Raw genomic sequence first — 22,553 nt, forward strand, 5'->3', positions numbered from 1 at the left:
TTATTATGTACCAAAACGACATTGTACTTCAACAAAATTACAGCTACCTTTATCATTCCATTCAAATGTTTCAAATACACAGACACAATATACAATATGGTGCGATAAACCAAAAATAAATAAATAAATAAACTCAGAGCGTGTTTTTTGGGGGTCAACCAACGTACAAAATGTGGCACGACGGCGCCTCCTTGATTGTCTCGTTAAGATGACGCAGAAGTGCGTTCCCAAAAAGAGTTACACCCTTCATCCCTTTGAAGCTCTCACTCTGGAGGGTAAAGCCTTAGAAGTGATTGGGGCATAGGGGATGAGCCCTTCCGAATGGAACGCAGGGTGAATCATACATTTTTAAATGAATCACTTGAATGAATGATTCATTGACTCATTTATAAAGACTCATTAAAACACACTTGTCGTCAACTGGCGGAACTATGTAACCTGCAGAAAGAATCACTGAAAATCCCCACTTGAGCAATCAGCATCCAGAGCTAATTATTCATTTGTATAGGCTAACTGGTTAACATTTATGGGGTGTATGCAATTGTTTCTGCTTTGGTTGATAAAATTGGCCTCTTCGATTGGATCATTTCAGTTTTGCAGAAACTGTTTTGATCAAAAACCCATAAATATATGCATAGGGATCATTGTTGCCTTGCTTTTTATTTTTTGTGTATTTTAATGTTTTCCATTCTCAGCACAGAGATCTGTTTGGGATGAAGTTACGGGACTACAGAGTTAGCCAGGGTGATTTTAGTGTTTAGGTTACAAGGTGGAAATGATATTTAAATGTATTCCGACTGTCTCGCTAAGGATTGTGATTAAGTCTCACATCTGCTTTGCTTTAAACAGAAGACTCTGTGTGCTAGAACTGGCTTATACTGCGCACACACACACACAATCAGAATACAGAAACAGCATAGTGAATCGGAGGAGTCTTGTCTGTATTTTAGCTGTGTCTGCTGGGTAAAGCAGCATCAAGTAAAGGCACTGCATTTCCCGGAGGAGTCTCATCTCATTTCATTTCTCCCGTCTGGTCTCCTGCTTAGAAGATGTGTTTGCTGCAGTTTCGGTGAGCAGGGGTTCTACATCAGAGCTTAGATAATGCATACTTTCACCTCAAAGGCAACATTTATTTTCTTATGTGCACAGATCAAACTACAAACACGTATTTTAACTTCATATCTGAAGCAAAATGTCTACACTTTTAATCTTTTCAGTGCACCTGTTGTACTGAACTTTCTCATCTCTCTTCTGAGTCACAGAGTTGTCTCTATAGTCATTTTTACAATCAGTTATTTAACACCTGAATTTTAAAACCTCAGGTTTTCTCTATGATAATTACTTTCTCCTTTGTCTGTGAAATGCAGAGATAGCTATGTAAGAAAGCCAAGATTTCCTCAAAAAGTATGAAGACTGTGGCAAAATCCAAACATTGGTCTGTCCAACCAGTGCTGTGAATTTGGGGCTTGGCTAACTGTTTGATTGACCAATGGCAGACAGGGAGAGTGCTGTTTATTGACTGATTTGCATGTAAAATGTATGAATGAATTGAAGATAAAAATAAAAAAATGAAAATTATATATACTTTCTCAACTTTTTTTGTTATTATTATTAAAATAGGATCTGTATTCAAAGTCGGCATGAACCGGAAGTTGCGACAGTCTTTTCTTCAGAATTGTTGTGTTTGCTAATTGCTACCCACAAGGAAAGTAAAAATGCAATTCATACTTTCTATTAATAGATTATACCCTAAACATCACCTTAATAATCTCAATCAAATTCATTATTCAAAGTTGCAATTATTAGTAGGTTACTGTGTCTTAGTTTTTTCTTTCTGACTTCGGGATGAAATATAATGCACGTGTTTCACCCGTCTCCTTCTGCATTGCCTTTCAGTAGCAGCCGTTTGCTGTCTCTGTGAGGCATGAAGGAGGAGAGACCTGGAAAGTACACAGGGTGACAGAAAATTACAGATGAAAAGAGAATGTACAGAATTTGCTGGAAATGTGAGGCCTTTGAAAAATGACATAGCACAAGCACTAATGTTACCACAGGGTCAGTTATTGTGTTATTATTGTTTTTTGCCCTGCTTTCCAGTGCAGAGAGGGAGGGGAGAACATTACTGTTTCTATTCTGGATTAGGTTGTGAATGAGCAGCTCTCTGTTTCTCCCTCCTGACTTTCTCTCTCCCATTCTTTTCTACCAAAATAGCTCATAAAAGATAACAGAGCCTTTATAGAGATTATTATAAAGCCATTAGCCATTATAAAAATCCGGCATTCAGAAATATGTTCATTATTTTATAATTCAACACCAGGTTTACTGAATTTAATTAAAGTTTTTTCATATTTCAGTGCTTAAAATTGTGGTCAGCAGCTGCACTTGTAAACATTGTGTACAGTTGTACTGCCCTTTGGGTTAAAATGCAGATAAAATATTTGCTAATAAAATGATGTTAAGTTTAATTGCAGTGCCTTCTAGTGGAATAAATATGCTACTACTTGCTTATTACGTTGTACACTGTATAAAATGTCACATTTATATATTTTTTTGTCTTAATAAACGCTACTTTGTTTAGCCATTTTGAATTTGATTGTTCAGTAAATGCAAAAATGTCTTCTTCAGCTAATAAATTCAGGGCAGCTACAGTTTCTTGTTTAATATATGATCAAATTTTCATTTACACAGTCTAATTTGTATTAATTCAATACAAATTCTGCTATTATTTCTTCTGAAGAAGAAACGTCTTGCAATGCAGAGATAAAATATGCAACAGTCTTATATAGATCATGGACATGGACCTCAATAATGGTGACAGTCAAAACAATAACAAAAGCATAGTCATCGAACAGCAAAGCAATAAGCATACAGTAAACACATAATTTATTCATGCTGCATTGCATGCTGGGAGCTCATAAAGCCTTAACAAAATAGAAAAAAATTGTTCAGTATGGAACAGTAACAGCTCTTTTAGGCTGGTTAGAACAACATTTGGGGGAATATTACTTCTCTAATGTATTTTTATGTAGATTTAAAGTATTTCACAAGTCTTATGTGTGACTCTAAAAGCTTTGCATTATAGATTATTTTGCATGCTACAGTATTATTTGAGATATTTGAAGATCTTGCATCTTCATGAAAACATATTCCACAATCGCTTGCTTGAGTTCGCTTTCACTGATGTCAGAGAGAGTATGATGGACTTTTGTACCATATGCTCATGTGATTCATGTGACCATGTGTGTGTCATCTCAGTTTTGTGCATCAGTCTGCATATGTGTGTGTTGTATCAGCTCAACAGGAGTAGACGACGTGATTTCTCTTTGACAACTTCCAGCAGTGCATATGAAGGGTACAGTTCAGAAGTCGCTGCAGGGAAACCATTACCTTTTTCGAGACACTTTATTTCTTTGGAAAGGTAGGTGAGAGGATGCTAAGGGCCAGATCTTAGTTCTAGACTACATTGCTGTCAAGGACCATTTCAGTGTTATGATCAAATATTGAAACTGTGACAAATTAATGTACACATTTATAATATACCCCAATTAGCCTATTAATTATTAACAGTCCCCCAGGTTTAATTGGGAAAGCTTGTTATTAAATATTTACATAAGTTATAGTGCTGTCACAAGAGTAATGGCAATTTGGGATTTTTTAGACACACACACACACACACACACACACACACACACACACACACACACACACACACACACACACACACACACACACACACACACACACACACACACACACACAGGTTTGTTTTTGTGAAATGTGGTATGTGAAATGTGTTTTTGTGTCCATAGGTGTAATGGTTTTTATACTGTACAAACCGTATTTTCTATCCCCCTACACTACCCCTACCCCTACCCCTAAACCTACCCAAAACTGCACATTTTATCTTTCTCAAAAAACTCATTCTGTATGATTTATAAGCCTTTTGAAAATTGGGGACATGAAGTAATGTCCTCATAAGTCACCCTCTCCTTGTAATACCTTTGTCATACCCATGTCATTATACAAAGTTGTGTCCTGATATGTCACACACACACACACACACACACACACACACACACACACACACACACACACACACACACACACACACACACACACACACACACACACACAAAATAATATGTAAGAGAGCAAATCCAAAGTGAAGCCATTATTCCTATGGAAATGCTTAAGAAATCTTATCTTGAAATCATCTCACTTCCCACTGAGTGGTATGAAAACAGAGTTAAATTCAAGCTTTAAACATTTTGTTTGACTTCTATTCAATATACATGTGGGTGTTTTGCTTCTATTGTAATATTGTTTTATTCAAAGGATATTATGGCATTTATAGTTCTCTCTCTGTGTGTGTGTGTGTGTGTGTGTACATCATCCTGGTATTGTTATGAATCTACCCACACATGTAAATAATTTTTGCATAGAATTAGAAATTTAATAAGCACTCATTGCCATGACAACTGAAACTTTTTACAAGAAGTCTCAAAGCATCTCATTATTGAATATCAGACATTTTTCAGTCTTGCAATCACTAAACAAGTCTCTTATTCTCACAAAGGCTACATTTATTTGAATATTGTGAAACAGTATTATAATTAAAAATAGCTGTTTTCTATTGTAATAAAATGTAATTTATTCCCATAATGGCAAAGCTGAATTTTCAGCATCATTACTCCATCTTTAGTGTCATTTTTCAGAAATCATTATAATATGCTGATTTGGTGCTCAAGAAACTTTTCTTATTATTATCAATGTTAAAAACAGTTATGCTGCTTAATATTTTTGTGGAAAATGTTTCTTACAGCATTTATTTGAGATATAATTCTTTTGTAATATTATGTCTTTACTGTAGTGCGCCTGTAAATCTAATTTCATGTATCTATATATATTTAAAGAATTCATTTTAATTTAAAATGAGTCTCTTTTTGACTCTCTTGTATATCAAATCTTTCTTTCTTTTCTTTTTTTTTTTTTTTTTTTTTTTTTTGCTTTTATTTGAACATTGAACAATGGTTAGAACAAAATGACCCAGACTTGTTGCAGTAATAACATGTTGAATTATGTGTCTGGGTGAAGCAAAAAGCCCAAGAGAGCGTTATTATGGCAGTCTGGTACTGTTGAGAACAGCAAGATTTCCTCAAGTGCTATCTTGTAAAGATGCCTTGATTTGTCACAGAAAATGTCAGGTACATTCTGTATTTTTTAGAAACAGCAAATAATTTCATGGTAGGCCTGTCTGCAGGCTCTGCCTTAATCTGTGGGGTGAAAGACAATAGGAACCCATCTTGTAGCACTTCAAACCCTTCTGAACATTGAAATAATGATGAAATGTCTGTCTTGCTGTCATAAAAAATGTGACTATAACATTGTTTTCCAACTTATTTTATTATCAAAATACTATTTATCAAGATGCAGTTTGTTTTATGGTTTTTAGTCTGCCTTATGTCAATTCTCAGCCCACAAGATTGTAACTCAGTGTTCATTTTACTGGTAAACACTGTGCTGCGCTCAGCAGGGTTCATCTGCCGTTTGCCATCCACGCCCTCTTCTCTGTGGTATAACACACACAAACAAACCGCCATGAGCGTCATGTATTCCTCCTGCTTCTAACACTGTTGTCAGAGGCCATAGGTACATCAGATTTATGAATGTTGGATTCCGAAAGAGATGTTTGCAGGAAATGCGTGCTATTTCTGATATAACAACTTGAAAATGAATCAAGTTTCACAACTCCAGGTGCTGCCAGCACACTGTGTCTGATGCTCAACTTTAATTCACACTTATTAAAAAACTTTGATGTACTTTTCTTGGCCCTTTATAACCTCAGGTTGGTTCCACATTTGTTCTTTAACCATCTTAAAGGGTCAGTAAACACCCAAACAAAGAACTTGTTCACATAGTCCTCGGTCATCCCGTATTGAGGATAATCAGCCATTGGTCACGGATGAGATGTGACTATTCTCCTGGGGGCGAGAAGAAAAAACAAGCCTCTGTTAATAAGAGTAGCTGGAAGGCTTCTCTTATGCCCCCTTGAACATATTAAGGCTCTAAGTGTATTCTTTCTGCTTGCTTTCTATCTTTCAGATTATTTTAGGTTGCAAGTATTTATAACAGTGCAGTACTCTATATGCAGCTTTTCAAAGAGCTCCATGGACTTATAATCACTTTTTAGTTTTCATGTTTGTATGGAGATTATTTCTTCTTTTGGACTAAATTAGTCTATGTCCTGTTTTAAGGCCACACCTAGTGACAACAATATAGTGTGTACTCCAATACAAACACACACTACCTTTAAATATGTATGGGATACTGAGATTTTATTTTATTTTTTTGCTCACCAAAGCTGCATTTTTTTTTAATTAACGCGAATTAAAAATATAAAAAAATATTGACATAAACATAAAAATATTATATTGAAATATTATATTAAAAATATTATTTGAAATATTATTACAATTTAAATAATTGTTTTGTATTTTAATATGTTTTAAAATGTAATATATTAATTTAATGGCTAAGCTGAATTTTCATCAGCCATTACTTCAGACACATCTGTCAGAAATCATTTTAATATGCAGATATTATATATTCTTTACTGTCACTATGATCAGTTTAATGTGTCTGAATTTCTGAATAGTGTATCACTTTTTTAAGCACAGCACAATAAAAGTGCATATATTGCATTTTGACTGTTTCGCCAGGGATAGTTCACCCAACAATGAAAATTCTGTCATCATTTACTCACCCTCAGGTCATTCCAAACTTGTACACATTTTTTGTTATGTTGAACACAAAGGAAGATGTTTTAAAGAATGTGGGAAAATGAACAGTTTTGGGGCACCATTGACTTCAATAGTATTTTTTTTTTCCTACTATGGAAGTCAATGGTGTCCCAAAGCGGCCTGGTTACAAACTTTCTTCAAAATATCTTCCTTTGTGTTCAACAGAACAAATACATTTTTTACAGGTTTGCAACAACTTGAGGGTGAGTAAATGATGACAGAATTTTCATTTTTGGGGTGAACTATCCCTTTAAAGACTACCCTTTTAATTTGACTACCAAGCCGAAACCAAGCAATAAAAAAACTCATTCCATTACGAATGTTTTACTATATATAGAATAGGGAAGTGTTTTTACTGTTACTAAGAAAGGACAGATTTACGGGGTTTGTGCAGTTCTTTTTTTCCAGTGCATAAAACTTTCCTCCCACACGTGTCAGCCCTGAATGAGCCACACGAGTGGGTCGTTATACTACCACACTCCCTAAAAGTTCAGACTCTTATAAAAAAAATTTTTAGCTTCTGTTCTCATTGCTTTGTAAGATGTGCAAGTGTGTTTGTGGGTAGCTGCACGCACACCAAAAAAACTAAAATCAAAGCTTCACGCTGATTGGTTGTTCGTCATCATCAGGACACGCCCCGTCTGCAGAGCATGAGGGCTTCATGCAGAGACATCCGGTTTCTGCTGTTGCTGCAAATACTTTCAAACACTCTTTCCAGTTTTTCTTAGACGTTGTTTTCGGTACATTTCAAAACAGTGAGTTAGCAGGTTAAAGTGGGGGTTTGTTAAACCGCCAGCAGGTAATTGCTCTGAATCACAAGGTCAGCGCATGAGCTCGTGTAAAGCGCTGTGATCATGGTGCTGAAATCAGAAGATGGAATCGGTGAGTGGATCTATTAAGTTTTCACATTTGCAGTGACCAGTGGTGTTAAAATATCATCATAGTTGTGGTTTCCTTTGTTTTTGTCTGCTGCTTTTTGGATTGTTGAATGTTTATGGAAACAGAGACTATCGATATGCAACAGGTCCATTCATGCACAGGTCCGATTTGTAAACGAATCATTTTATTTTGAGTCGGATCTGATCAGTGAATCGATTAAACCGTTTCACAAAACCAGTCTGAACGATTTGTTTACGTATTGGAGTCAATTTGATTCGTGAACCGAGAACTGGGGCCAGTTGCATAAACCACCATGTTTTAATGAAATAATCTGACCAACACACAGTTAGTCAAGGGGTAATTAATCTTACATTTTAAGTTCACATTAGACCAAACTACTTTATGTAACTGACATCAAGGTGTTATGACCAGATTAAAGAAAAAAATTGAATACTAACTTGTAAGACTAGTCTATCTAAGCAGTTTTAAAGGTGCCCAAGAATGCTTTTTCACAAGATGTAATATAAGTCTAAGGTGTCCCCTGAATGTGTCTGTGAAGTTTCAGCTCAAAATACCCCATAGATTTTTTGAAATTAATTTTTTTAACTGCCTATTTTGGGGCATCATTAACTATGCACTGATTTTTTCAGCGCGCCGCCCCTTTAATTCGCGTGCTCCCTGCCACACGAGCTCTCGATTATATTACAGCACATTTTCAAAGTTCACACAGCTAATATAACCCTCAAATGGATCTTTACAAGATGTTCGTCATGCATGCTGTATGCATGCTTCGAATTATGTGAGTAAAGTATTTATTTTGATGTTTACATTTGATTCTCTATGAGTTTGAGGCTGTGCTCTGTGGCTAACGGCTAATGCTACACTGTTGGAGAGATTTATAAAGAATGAAGTTGTGTTTATGAATTATACAGACTGCAAGTGTTTAAAAATGAAAATAGCGATGGCTCTTGAGAAACGATGGTAACTTTAACCTCATTTAACAGTACATTAGCAACATGCTAACGAAACATTTAGAAAGACAATTTACAAATATCACTAAAAATAGCATGCTATCATCGATCATGTCAGTTATTATCGCTCCATCTGCCATTTTCGCTGTTGTTCTTGCTTACCTAGTCTGTTGATTCACCTGTGCACATCCAGACGTTAATACTGGCTGCCCTTGTCTAATGCCTTTCATAATGTTGGGAACATGGGCTGGCATATGCAAATATTGGGACTTACACCCCGACTGTTACGTAACAGTCTGTGTTATGTTGAGATCTGCGTGTTTTCCGGAAGTCTTTTAAACAAATGAGATTTACATAAGAAAGAGAAAGCAATGGAGTTTGAAACTCAATGTATGTCTTTTCCATGTACTGAACTCTTGTTATTCAACTATGCCGAGGTAAATTCAAATTTTGAATCTAGGGCACCTTTAATGCAACCAACCAGAGATGCTTGATGGCGAGAACATATGGAGAGAGTGCAGAGAATTACTGGACTGATTTGGTAAAAAGTTACTTTAAAGCATAATACAGCCTAAATAACTTTTGCAACTTACATTAATTGCTGAATCAGATTTTGATCTGGCTGTTTAAAGTGTATTTATTTACTTAACCTATTGATATTGGATGCCAGTGGGTTCATTTTCTTTGAACTCAATACATAATTTATCATGTAGAGAATCTATCTGTCTGTCTGTCATATTTTTAGCCCATTTTATGATTGCTGTTACAGTTGTTTTTCTGAGATTCAGTGGGAAGCATTTCCTAGCCCCCTATAAAAGGATTAGGATGACACTCCCTAAAGTGGCTATACAACCACATTAGAGAAATTATGCAGTTTTTTTTTAATTATTATTAATAAGGCTTGATTTAAAATGTGTTTTTATTACTCTTTGCTTCTTTCCCTTTTGTCCATTCAGATTACAGTTAAAGGGATAGTTCACCAAAAAATGAAAATTATCCCAAGCTTTACTCACCCTCAAGCCATCCTAGGTGTATGACCATATTCTTTCAGATGAACACAATTGGAGATATATTTAAAAATATTCTTGCTCCTCCAAGCTTTATAATGGTTGTGAATGGGGGGCCACATTTTGAAGCAAAAAAATAAATAAAAATGCATCCATCCATTATGAAAGTACTCCACATGGCCTTCTGAAGTGAAGCGATTAGTTTTTGTAAGAAAAATATCCATATATAAAACTTTATTAACTATAATAACTAGATTCCGACAGACGGACATACACCTTGCAGTGCTTCCCACAGGTTTGAAATATACTTGCGGTGGTAGCCGGGCGAAAAATCCTCCTATTACCCACGGCACAAAAATGGTCTACTACATGTGACAAACAAACAATGTGTGATTTTTAACAGTATTTTTATTTATTGAAATTAATTTTAATTAAATAACATATTACATTTAATTACATACTAATATTTTGCATTATTATGCATTGTAAATTATGCAAAATTACAGCATTTAAATGGTTTACCTTTTCCTATGTTCTCCTTGCTGTCATATAATGTCTCTCTCAGTGAATGGGACACAGATTTTATAAAATGAATAATATATGTGTCAAATAATGTTCCTAGTCATTTCTTTCTGTGGGGGAGACTACAATAATTTACTATGAATTAAATGGAAATCAAATTAAATACAATTTATAGTGTAACCAAAAAACCAATAATGCCCAAAAGAAAAAAAAAACTTAGCGTGTGACTTTTAATTATAAACAAGCCCGAAATACACCGGGACTCTTATTTTGAAATGTATGTACTATTGCAGGCTGATCCTTCAGATTCTTACAATCGTCTAAAACATTTTGTATAAAGGCCATAAAGTAGACATTGTAATAATTCATCAACTTGAGTTCATTAGCAATAGCTTGGCATAAATCTGTGCTTTTCATTGATTGAGAATCACTTTGAAGCAGTCTAAAGCGCTGTTGCACGAGATTGTGGAACGCGCAACAGCGCCCCCTTGTGACTTTGCAAAATGCAGTGCCCGTTTGAATGTTAGTGGGAGTAGTTCTGACGCACACATAACGAGCAGGTACGAAACGACTAGTTAATTGATCGCGGATGGTTTCATTATCTCGCGCGGATATAAAAGTATAAGAGGATAAAAAATAATAAAAGCAAAAATGCGTCTCCGAATATACTTGGGCGGCCGTTATTATACGTGGGCGGCCCGCCCAAGTAAAGTCTATGTGTGGGAAGCACTGCCTTGATTTGTGGCGGAAGAGTAACCCCTGACCCGATGCAATGATGAACGCGGAAGCAGAGGGGATAGAGCAAAACAAAACACCGGTCATGAATTAGAAGTCTAAAACGAGAAATTGTAAAGAGAAATGTCGGAGGATACTGATATAAGAGAAGAGGAGAGGCTTGAGTTTGTTGCCCAGCCCTATTTGTTTAAACTGCGAGAGGCATCTAAGCTTATTGTACTCCTACATCCTGTGTCATACAACACGTCAGGAGTTACTCATTTGGCACAAGTCGACTTGCACAGTATACATACGGAAGCTAGTTATTTGAATTTATAAAGTTTTAAATATGTATATTTTTCTTACAAAAATGCATCGCTTTGTTTCGAAAGGCCTTTATTAACCCCCTGGAGCCGTATGGATTACTTTTATTATCGATAGATGCATTTTATTTTTGCTTCAAAATGTGGCCCCACATTCACAACCATTATAAAGCTTGGAGGAGCAATGATATTTTTAAATATATCTCTGATTGTGTTCGTCTGAATGAAGATAGTCATATACACCTTGGATGACTTGAGGGTGGGTAAATCATGGGATCTTTTTCATTTTTGAGTGAACTATCCCTTTAAGCATGTGCTGAGACAGAGCCCCTCAGTCTCATATGAGACAAACAGGATGCTCAGTTCTGAAATAGCACAGTGACACAACTGACTTTTGTAATAGACCGATCAGAGATGAAAACTGGCCTGATATGTCACCTCCCAAACTAAAGACCGTTTGTACATTTATATATGCTTTATTCCTATTCAAATATACAATATTTATGGATAAGACAGTAAGTAAGTGGGGCTTAATTTAAGCTGCAGTTTTCCGTACAACTTTATTTATCTAGTTATATAGTTTGTGAAATAATAGTCACATTCATTGAGTAATTTTGTTGTCTTACCAATGTTTTTTGTTCTTCTGTAACTGTCTGGCTATTATTTATTTATTTATTTAATAAAAATAAAAAAAAATTGAGAGGTTTTGGGGTGAATTAACATGGATTTAGACTTAGTTTAGTGATTTATTTTTTTAACCTAAAGTCCCTTCTTTGTAACTGTTGACATTCGGAAGTGGGTGGTTGAGACCAATCCTCTTTCCATCCGTACCCTCCTTACCCTGGATATCCAGGTCAGCAGTGGCTTTACTTGGTGCGACCCCAAATCAAGTCCTCTAGATTAAGAAAGGCCTGTCTCGAGCTGGTTCTCCTTTAGGAACTGCTTTTTTATTGCTCAAAGTAAACCATGTGCTGCTCATAGGTTTTTGCTGTGTGATCGAGTGATTTCCTCCCCATTAATGTCTATTAGAGGACATTCCGACTGAATTCAGGTCACATCTAGATCAGATGTTTTTTCTGGTCAGGATACCAAAGCTTATGTCTTGCTGAGCTTTTTGAACTATGAAAACAGGTTGCAGAAAACAGGCCAAACTGGACTGAGCCATTACTGTGTAGGGAAAACCGGACAGTTTAGGACAGAGACGCATCATGCCTGAATGCAAACACATCCATGAGGGAGAGGTATGTTTGTTCTGTCTTTTTTATTGTGGAATAAGAATGAAACAAAAGCTGAGCAGAAGAATGAAATATCTCTTTTGTTCCTCTCTTTTTTAATAATCTCTTTCAGTATTTGTTTTGTCTTTAATGCTTCTGATTTTGATTTATGTGTAGTTTCGGTTACTGAAGTTATGAAATATTTTTGTAATTTAAAGTAGAAAATATATATAATGTGGCCACAAATTAACAATTTGTTCCCACAACTTGCTAATACGTCAGCATGTTTTAGCCTAATAATTTTGTGTGCAAAATATAATAATTTGTTCAATAATTCAATATAAGGGAATGAATTCGTTCAATGCCACAATTTACTAAAATAAGGGAATGAATGAATATGTTGTGGGAATGAATTCTTAATTCATGGCCACTATCTATCTATATATATATATAAATAAATATATATATATATATATATATATATATATATATATATATATATATATATATATATATATATATATATATATATATATTAGGGGTGTAACGATACGCTCAGGTCACGATACGATACGTATCTCGATACGGAGTTCACGATACGATACGTATCACGATATTTTGAACAAAATGAAACTGAAATTCAAACAAGATTTATTAAAAAAACTAATAATTAATTAACAACAAATAATTTTCCTTGTTGTACATACAAGATCACATTTCAATAAAATAAATAAATATAAAATTTTAATAAAAACCTTCTGTATTCAAATTAACAGTTGAATAGGGCTGTCTGTCACTGAAAAAAAATGTTAAATTTAACATGAACTTAGAATTATGAATAGGGGCCGTTCACATATCGCGTCTAAAAGCGCGTGGAAGGCGCGGCTGCACCGCTTCTCCTTCTTTCCAAAGCGCTTGCGCTCCCGTGGCGTCGGTCGTTGCTATGCAACCATGAACTGAGCTCTCCAAGAGGATCAGGATGTTTCTGCAAAGGATAAATGATTTCTAGCCCTTGCATTAGTTTTACTACGAGATATATTGATGGAGATAAGATATAAAAACCACCATGTACAGCTATGATCAGCTGTTCGGCTGAGCTTTTGATGTTTTGTTACGGAAAGGCCATAGCTGATCGGTTGATTCTTGTCACACGACCTGCGGTGCGCTTGCGGCATTCTGAGAAGTTGGGAATTGCATGCGCGTCGCGACCGCGTTGATCCAATTATGAGCGCGCCTGCCGCGCAGCTACATTTGAAAATAATAACTGACTTGCACGCGGAAAAGACGCAATATGTGAACGGGCCCACAGAACTTCTTAAAGCAAAGCATCGCAAGCGTCTTTTGCTTTTCTGTGAGCACAGCTGTTGCTGTGCACTGCGGTGAAAGAAAGCCACGACTTTCTCACGCGACCATGCAAGAGACTGACATGAGAAACGTTTAAACCTTGCAAGATTCAATGTGTGCCCGAAACACTTACTGAACTAGAAAGCTGATTAAGACACACCATCTACGATAAATCGTTACACCCCTAATACTTATAGTAATTTAAAAATGTGGTAGCATTGGATCTGGACAGGAAGGATAACTCTGGGAGTTGGAAGGGGTGTGTCGCGATTCTGCCTTCTCACATCGCGATACAGTTTCGTGGACCTGCGTATCGCGATTTCGGTTTCATATCGCATATCGTTACAGCCCTAATATATATATATATATATATATATATATATATATATATATATATATATATATATATATATATATATATATATATATACATATACAGTACAGTCCAAAAGTTTGGAACCACTAAGATTTTTAATGTTTTTAAAAGAAGTTTCGTCTGCTCACCAAGGCTACATTTATTTAATTAAAAATACAGTAAAAAAACAGTAATATTGTGAAATATTATTACAATTTAAAATAACTGTGTACTATTTAAATATATTTGACAAAGTAATTTATTCCTGTGATGCAAAGCTGAATTTTCAGCATCGTTACTCCAGTCTTCAGTGTCACATGATCCTTCAGAAATCATTCTAATATGCTGATTTGCTGCTCAATAAACATTTATGATTATTTTCAATGTTGAAAACAGTTGTGTACTTTTTTTTTCAGGATTCCTTGATGAATAGAAAGTTCAAAAGAACAGCATTTATCTGAAATACAAAGCTTCTGTAGCATCACAGGAATAAATTACAGGAATAAATTACTTTGTGAAATATATTCAAATAGAAAACAGTTATTTTAAATTGTAATAATATTTCACAATATTACTGTTTTTTACTGTATTTTTAATTAAATAAATGTAGCCTTAGTGAGCAGAGGAAACTTATTTTAAAAACATTGAACATCTTAGTGGTTTCAAACTTTTGGACTGTGTGTGTGTGTATATATATATATATATATATATATATATATATATATATATATATATATATATATATATATATATATATATATATATATATATATATATATATATATATATATAAATAAATAAATAAATACACACATATATATATATATATATATATATATATATATAAAACATATATGTATATACATATATATACATTTTTATTACAAACAGCATTTATTTGACAAAAATCTTTTGTACATTATAAATGTCTTTACATTATAAATGACTGTCAGTTTTGATTAATTTTAATTTGTCCATGCTGAATAGTTTTAATTTCTTTAAAAAAAATCTTGCTGACCCCAAACTTTTGAACAGTAGTGTATATTAAAAAAATATCACAGGGGGCAAAATTCTGTGCAGCCACAGGGTGGAGCTCTTGAGTGTGCAGAAATGAGTGTGTGTGCGTGCCGGGGGAGGAGACAAGAGGAGAGGGTTACAGAGAGCGATAAAGAGAAAGAACATGAGGGAGAGAGGAGGGGGGTCATTTTCAGACACAGCAGAGTTTGTGCTGAGAGCAGAGCAGTTGAGATCTCAAACTGGCCACCTCATTTTCCTGTAGCATCACTTCCACTCACACATGGAGCGCTGGAGATTACTGGAAGATCTTGGGAGTTAGGCTTCTGTTTCTTTTCCTGGGTAGCAATAACGCATGCAGGTGTATTTATCCGGATCAAAAGAACTGGAAAGCTGGAATTGTGAAGGTATAGAGCTGTCATTCAGCGCCACATGATTATTTTACTCAGGTACATTGTCCTTATTAATTTTTTTTTATGCATTTACAGTCATTTGTCTTCATTCATATAATCCTTATTTCTAAATGTAGCAGTGTGTCACATCTACATCTTGTAAATCATGTGCACAAACATAACAGTTTGTATTGCAGGCCTGTGGATGACTTTTCTCTTCACTAGTCATTGTAGAATGAGAGTCAGTATGACATCAGGAAACTCGTGGCAGCCACAGGACATGTAGCCTGTTTAGATGGAGGCTTTGTATGTGCTTCTGGGATGACTTGATTACACTGTAATTCTGATCTGTGGCTTGTGTTCTTCAGTTGCCTTTCTTATCAGTGTGTTTGCAGAGACAATGCTTAGAAAGAGCAAATGGTGGGTGTTCTTGTATCAACTGATGTTTCAGCTAAGATACTTAATGTATGTCCTATTTCCTGCTCTTTTTTCTTCATTCGTACACATATATTATATTGGCTTATAAGGCCGTGAATTGTGCAAGTACACAAGTGTGAATGCTTGGCCATTGTAAACATGCAGCCCTTTTGAACATAATTGGCGATAACAAACCTCCATACTCAAGGGGGCGATAGAGTTGGTTTCAGAAGCATCATTAAACAGAATGTTTTTTGTTTTTTCCAGGTAGCTCGTGTAGCTATAAAATTGTCGATGGTGTTAAAGATTAGTTCATCCAATACTGAAAATTATCAACATTTTCTCACCCTTATGTCATTCCAATCTTCGAAATACAAATGAAGATATTTTTAATGAAACCTGAGAGATTTAATTTAAGATTTTATTCATATATAAACATTGATCAACACACATACATTGAGCTCATCAAAAATGAGAAACAGTAGGTCAAACATGCTTGCTTGACGCGTGAGAACCAATGAGGTTTGTTCTCGCATGTCAAGCAAGTGCGTTTGAGCTTCTGTTGACCATGTTTGATGAGCTCAATGTATGTGCATTGATCAGTGTTTAAATTAGGGCTGGGCGATATATCGCATGCGATTGTCACGCGCATTTCGTCAGTAAAGCCGGTTCCCTGATTACCGCTAAATCGCCATCACCTGCTTTCAAATGGAGCGGCATTTAATAGACAGAACCGTAGTTCACTGACAAGCCACGCAATATCGCGTTCATATCGCAGATGAATCGCCTTCGATAATGAACGCGATATTGCATGGCTTGTCAGTGATCTATGGTTCTGTCTATTAAATGCCGCTCCATTTGAAAGCAGGTGATGGCGATTTAGCGGTAATCAGGGAACCGGCTTTACTGACGAAATGCGCATGACAATCGCATGCGATATATCGCCCAGCCCTAGTTTAAATATATAAATGATACCAGAATGAACCTGTTACTTATTTTATTTTCAACTGTTACTCCGCCATGACAGTAGATGAGCTGAAAGAAAAAAACGCCATAGAAGTAGACTGTTTATGCTAATACTCTCAATAGCGCCCTCACTGCACCGCAGGCAATACAATGCGTAAATTGCATTCGGATTCATTTCAGCATGAAAGAACGTACAGACTAGCTTCTAGAATTTGCTTTCAGGTACTTTCGTATGAGTGTACGTACTTGAGTATGTTTTGGGCCTAAAACGGTATGAAATGTAGCATTGTATTTGTTTGCTCGCCATTAACATGATAGTCGATTAGATTTGAGCTACTTTTAGAAGCACGTTTTAATGTTGAATGTTTCAATTTTCTTGCCCTATCTGCCATTTTTCATGAATTTTCTTTCATTTGTCAGTGTATTATGGGATTGCCTGCTCCACAAAGGATACATGTGAGGTTGCCTTAGAATTTGGCCAAAATTAGGTATCATGGAAGTAGGGCTGTCAAACGATTAATCGCGATTAATCGCATACCAAATAAAAGTTTGAGTTTGCAAAATATATGTGTGAGAACTGTGTGTAATTATTATGTATATATAAATACACACAAATTAATGTATATTTAAGAGAAATATGTTATTTATGTACAAAATATTTTTATTTATATATAATATAAATAAATGCATATACTTGTAAATATTTCTCAAATATAATGTGTTTGTATTTATATATACATAATAATTACACACAGTACACCCACATGTATTAGGCAAACTCAAACTTTTATTTTGTATGCGATTAATCGCGATTAATCGCGATTAATCGCGATTAATCGTTTGACAGCCCTACGTGGAAGGCAGCAGAAGGTTGCTACCTACCTTCATGTCGGAAATTTGATTCCTTAAATTGTAGGTTCTAGGTTTTTAATCAAAACTGGGGTATGTTTATGTTAATGTTAGTCATGTTTCGTTTATTTTTTGATACGTCTCTTATTCTTTTCACCTTTGATTGATCAGTCTGAGCAGACATGCCTAATAAGAAATGTTTGGTTAGTGTTTTCTCTGGAAAACGACTTTTGTGTTCCATGTTTTCTTCAGCCCTTTACAATGTCCGAATGACAGCACGTAGCCAGTGACTTGATTGATGGCACATTCTTCTGCCCCCGTGGTGTTTGTTTGTAGGGGTGAAGCGTCTGGTATTTAGTGAGTGTGTTAAATTGACCTGGTCAGCAGAGAGAGTATGTTAGGCATGGTGTCCTGGCTCATGCTGTGGGTCGCTGTGGCAAAGTTCTTAAAGTATTAAAAGTCTCTTTTAAAATCTCTGTGGTTTTCATGATGTCAGCAGAATGATAAAATGGGCTAATAACATCCCATAGAGTTGCTTTGGAGGGATCTGGGCAGTATCTAGGGACTAGAACATCATAGAGATAACCGCATAGCAACCATATACAACAGCATTTGTTGCATTTTATGTGGAAAAAGAATCTAGAGTTTGTGGTATGTTATGTCTGCTTTGTTTAAATGTGGAAATTGGCATTCATAGACTGTCTTCTGTTTTTCCATTAATTAAAGTGTTAAATCCAAGCATTTACTCTGCAGAATGGTCATTCGGTGACAACATGCACACAAGTAACAGTTCGCGTGATTACGGCCTGCCAGAACTTCTGTGCTCTGACAGTCACATGGTTGCGCTGTGAGAGAACTGCAGGCTGATGCACTGCTGTGAGTGCGCCAAGAAGTGCCACCGCTGGTGACATTGAGCCAGAGCTGGATCACATTTCCCAGGAGAGCTCGCCCTAGTTTGATATCTCGTTTTAGAAATGTATCTGGTACTTAAAAGCTGTGATGATGATACAGCGATTCCACTAAGAATCCATATAGTGATTCTTTTAATTCTATAAGTACTTTGACTTCATATAATCTCTTTTTGTTCTCATTTTTCTCATATTCAAGACTTTCTCTCTAACCATCAGAATTAAACAAGCTGTTTTTTGCTGCTGTGCATTTAAGACCTCTATATAAACTCCACTTCCTCTTGATTTGTCATAATGTAACCCATTTATATTGTGTCATACACTGCTATTCACACAATCGTAAGGCTCCAACCAAGATTTAAATGCCATTAAGGTACCATTTAGCAGTAATAGTCACACACACACAAAACACAAGAGCCCACAAGAGACACCCCACGTCCCAGAAACATCCACCGTCCAGCCACGTGGCTCGCAGACACTTTGACATCAATTTAGAACGGCTTCTCCCTAAAGATTCATTTGCTCATACCGATGTCAAAGGCAGACATGTGTCTCTGCGATAGTGGCACCTGCCTACGAGTTCGGACCAACATTTGACTTGGAAATTAATGGTAACTTTCACGAGGTTGAGGGCACTCCAGCCTGGATAAAAACTGTGCGACTGCCTTGTTGCCATGGCCCAACATAGAGCCATTGACGTCCAGCTTCGACTTATGAATTTGGATAACTCAAGCCAGGCAAGAAGCTGCAATATTGAGTTTATAAATAAGCATGTTTGTATCCAACCAGCTACTGGCAACTGGTGTGATTTTTCTTTGACTGGCTAAGGCCTGCTTTTATTCTCAATCTTAATTTACATTCATCAAATGATTTTGCTCTGTTTGACGTGTGTTATTCATTTTGAGAATTGTGATTTTTGTGACTTAAGTTTATGTCTGTTTAGCTTTGAAGACATTTATGCGTATGCTCTTAAATGTGGACATGTTTTTAGCTGAGATATGATTCAAATTTGCAGTCTTTCTGTTCTGGGTAAATGGACTAAAAATATTGAATCATCTTTTTGATTTTTTTTTTAAACAATCTGATAGCGTGATAATCATGTTCTACCCCCAAATACAACTATAACTGACTAGCAAGTAGCAAATCATGGTCATGGCTGTAACTTTGTTGGTTATTTAAAAATATAAAAAAATGGACTAGCCCTTTGATATTTGCTTTTTTCCCCAAGGTTTTTAAGTCTGTCAGTTTTGTAAAATAAGTGAACTTTTTTTTTTTTTTGCAACCCACTGTGAATTCTGATCATTGTCTTCAAAAGCATTACACTAAATAGATTTATTGTTAAGTTAAGGTTAGGGTCTGGGGTAGGGTTATGGTTTAGTATTTGTTGGAGCATTGTGTAGGCCAGTGTTTTCCAACCTTTTACTTGCTACGGCACAGTTTTGAAAAGTAAACGGCACACCATAAGCACTAAAATAACAAAATTGCACAATAAGGTCATATAGGTAGCTATATGATGTTGTTAGTGATGATAAAACAACAAATTTAGGCTACATATCGTCCCTGTGTGCAGCACTTCATTCACAATAGAGGCGGGTAGAGTTACAAGGTTTGACCAACAGTTCAAGGAGCCAGTGGAGTTACATGGTTTAGTCACAAGCTCTTTTTAATACTTGTCATGATCACAAATTGGAGTGCCCAAGTTTAGCCACCAGAGGGCACTCCAACATGGACTATTGTTCACTGTTTTGGACTTCATTTCCCATAATTCACTCCTGGACTCATTAACCTCGTTCATTGCACTCAGCTGTTTGGTGTTTGTTCATTAGTGTCTGTCTATTTAGTCTCAGTAGTTTCTGTCCTCAGTTGTGGTTTGTTGTATCTGTCACGGTGCACACAAGAACAAGATGTTAGGATCCAGTTGCAGCATTTATTATAGGGTAATCCAAGGTCAGAATCCAGAGAACAGGCAAGGGTCAAAATCCAAATAACAGTCCACAAAACAGAAAGCCAGAGGTAACAAAAAGTGCACGCAACAAATACAACAAACCACAACTGAGGACAGAAACTACTGAGACTAAATAGACAGACACTAATGAACAAACACCAAACAGCTGAGTGCAATGAACGAGGTTAATGAGTCCAGGAGTGAATTATGGGAAATGAAGTCCAAAACAGTGAACAACAGTCCATGTTGGAGTGCCCTCTGGTGGCTAAACTTGGGCACTCCAATTTGAGATCATGACAATACTTTTCATTGGATAATTATTTGTAAAACCCACATACATGCGTAAAGCATGACCAATAGAATCAGGGGTGCAGGAGACCTGGTATAGAGTGCCCCAGGGATGACGCGTTTTTGTAGGCCAACCCATAAGTTAGCGGCGCATGGGTTCCCTCGGTTGAAAGCCTATGCATTTTTTCCATAGACTTTTGGAAAATCGCAGAAAATAAGCTCCGTGTTTAACAAAGGGTTATGACACTTACACGTTTTGTCTATCAAGATAATCTTTACAAGTTAACACAACATTTATAGATTTTGAAGCCTAAATAAAGTGGTCAGATATAAAAGGCTAATAGTAGGCTATAAACGGACTACAGCACACCATAGTCACGGATCAACGTCGTCACCACCAAGCTTCCTCAAACTTTATTTAGAAAACAACTTTATTTAAAAACATGCTCGCTGATTATGATCTGCGCTGTTATTAATACTTGTCCACTTTTTCATGAGAAATGTTGTCCAAATGTCCCGTTTTTGATGATGACGTCTAAAGTTCCCACCAAAGGAAGTAGTCCCTTTTAGCAATTTGTTAGCAACCGCCGATTTTAAGACACAGTAAAAGTTAAAAAAATCACAAGTGGGTTATAACTGGTGTGTTTTATGTCATAGATCAAAACGTGAAAGTATTTAGAGGCTTTAACCACAGACCTTATTTCAGGCGATTTAGCAAAAACCCATTCAAAAAACCCATAGACTTTACGGCGTTGGAACCGGAAGTCCTAAAATGCTAACTCGCTTCAGGGTTTTGCCTACAAAAATGCGTCATCCCTGAGGCACTCTATACACTTTATCAAAAGTGCGGGGGTCGATTTCTGTTTTTTCAAAACTGCGGGGGTCCTGACCCCCCTGTCCCCCGTGTCAACGGTGCGCCTGAATAGAATTGATTCTTTAAATATAGGTAAAACAAAAATGACGAAATATAGAGCGATGAGGTTTTTTCTTGTTCAAGAAGATGTTTCACTCAGATATACATCACGATAGGGAAGCAAAGACTGTAGCAACTTACGTTTCATGTTGACTTTATACCAGGATTTTGGCTTCGAATGATTCATTAGAAATGTGCTAATTAAAATGCAAATGCAGCTTTAGCATGAGCGCTTTGTTTTTTCAATGGGAAGCACATGAGGAAACATTAAGTTAATAACTGCCTGAACGTGTGCAGATGCATAATGGGCCTCACGGTGGGTACAATTTGTAGTATCATGTGTATGCATGAAGATACTCAAACCTCTACATTCTGGGAGTTTATCTGTGTTTATCGGTAGCCCGCTGACCACATTTTATCTGAGAGCACTATTGCGACAAACCAGAAAGATCCTGTTAATAATGCAGCCTATGCTGCAAGTGAGTGTGTTGATTATAATGCCATATAAGCAGATTATAATAAGGGTGTTCCAGCTTTGTCACATAGCATGTCACATTGCTTGCAGTGCAGCAGACGGAGGATGAACATGTTTATTTTACATTTACAGTAATTGATAGAGTTATCTGATTTATTAAATATGCTGTGAAGCAAAGCATCAAAATAACCAAATCAAACATTGGTATGAAGTGACAGGTTGTCAAACCTCAAACTGTTCACATTCTATCTAGCAGC

The 22,553-nt window shown here is 36.1% G+C and overlaps 1 protein-coding gene across 6 annotated transcripts in view; it reads left to right on the forward strand.

The window, feature by feature from the left end:
- cyth1b (cytohesin 1b) overlaps nt 1-22,553 on the forward strand; it is an 82,168-nt gene that overhangs the window by 32,938 nt on the left and 26,677 nt on the right. Inside the window, exons 1-2 of one of the 6 annotated variants that reach the window (XM_048169939.1) lie at nt 7,330-7,682; nt 9,111-9,191. The exons of 2 other annotated variants lie outside the window; for them this stretch is intronic. Coding sequence is in view for 2 of the 4 variants with exons in the window: in XM_048169934.1 (XP_048025891.1) it covers nt 3,346-3,418 (73 nt within the window). In the remaining 2 variants the exon portion in view is untranslated. Of the gene's footprint in view, nt 1-3,301; nt 3,419-7,329; nt 7,683-9,110; nt 9,192-15,326; nt 15,593-22,553 lie in introns of those variants that run through there. 3 more of the 6 variants (XM_048169934.1, XM_048169935.1, XM_048169938.1) reach the window with 3 other exon arrangements.

Source organism: Megalobrama amblycephala, linkage group LG20, assembly GCF_018812025.1.
Source record: "Megalobrama amblycephala isolate DHTTF-2021 linkage group LG20, ASM1881202v1, whole genome shotgun sequence".
NCBI classification, from domain to species: domain Eukaryota; kingdom Metazoa; phylum Chordata; class Actinopteri; order Cypriniformes; family Xenocyprididae; genus Megalobrama; species Megalobrama amblycephala.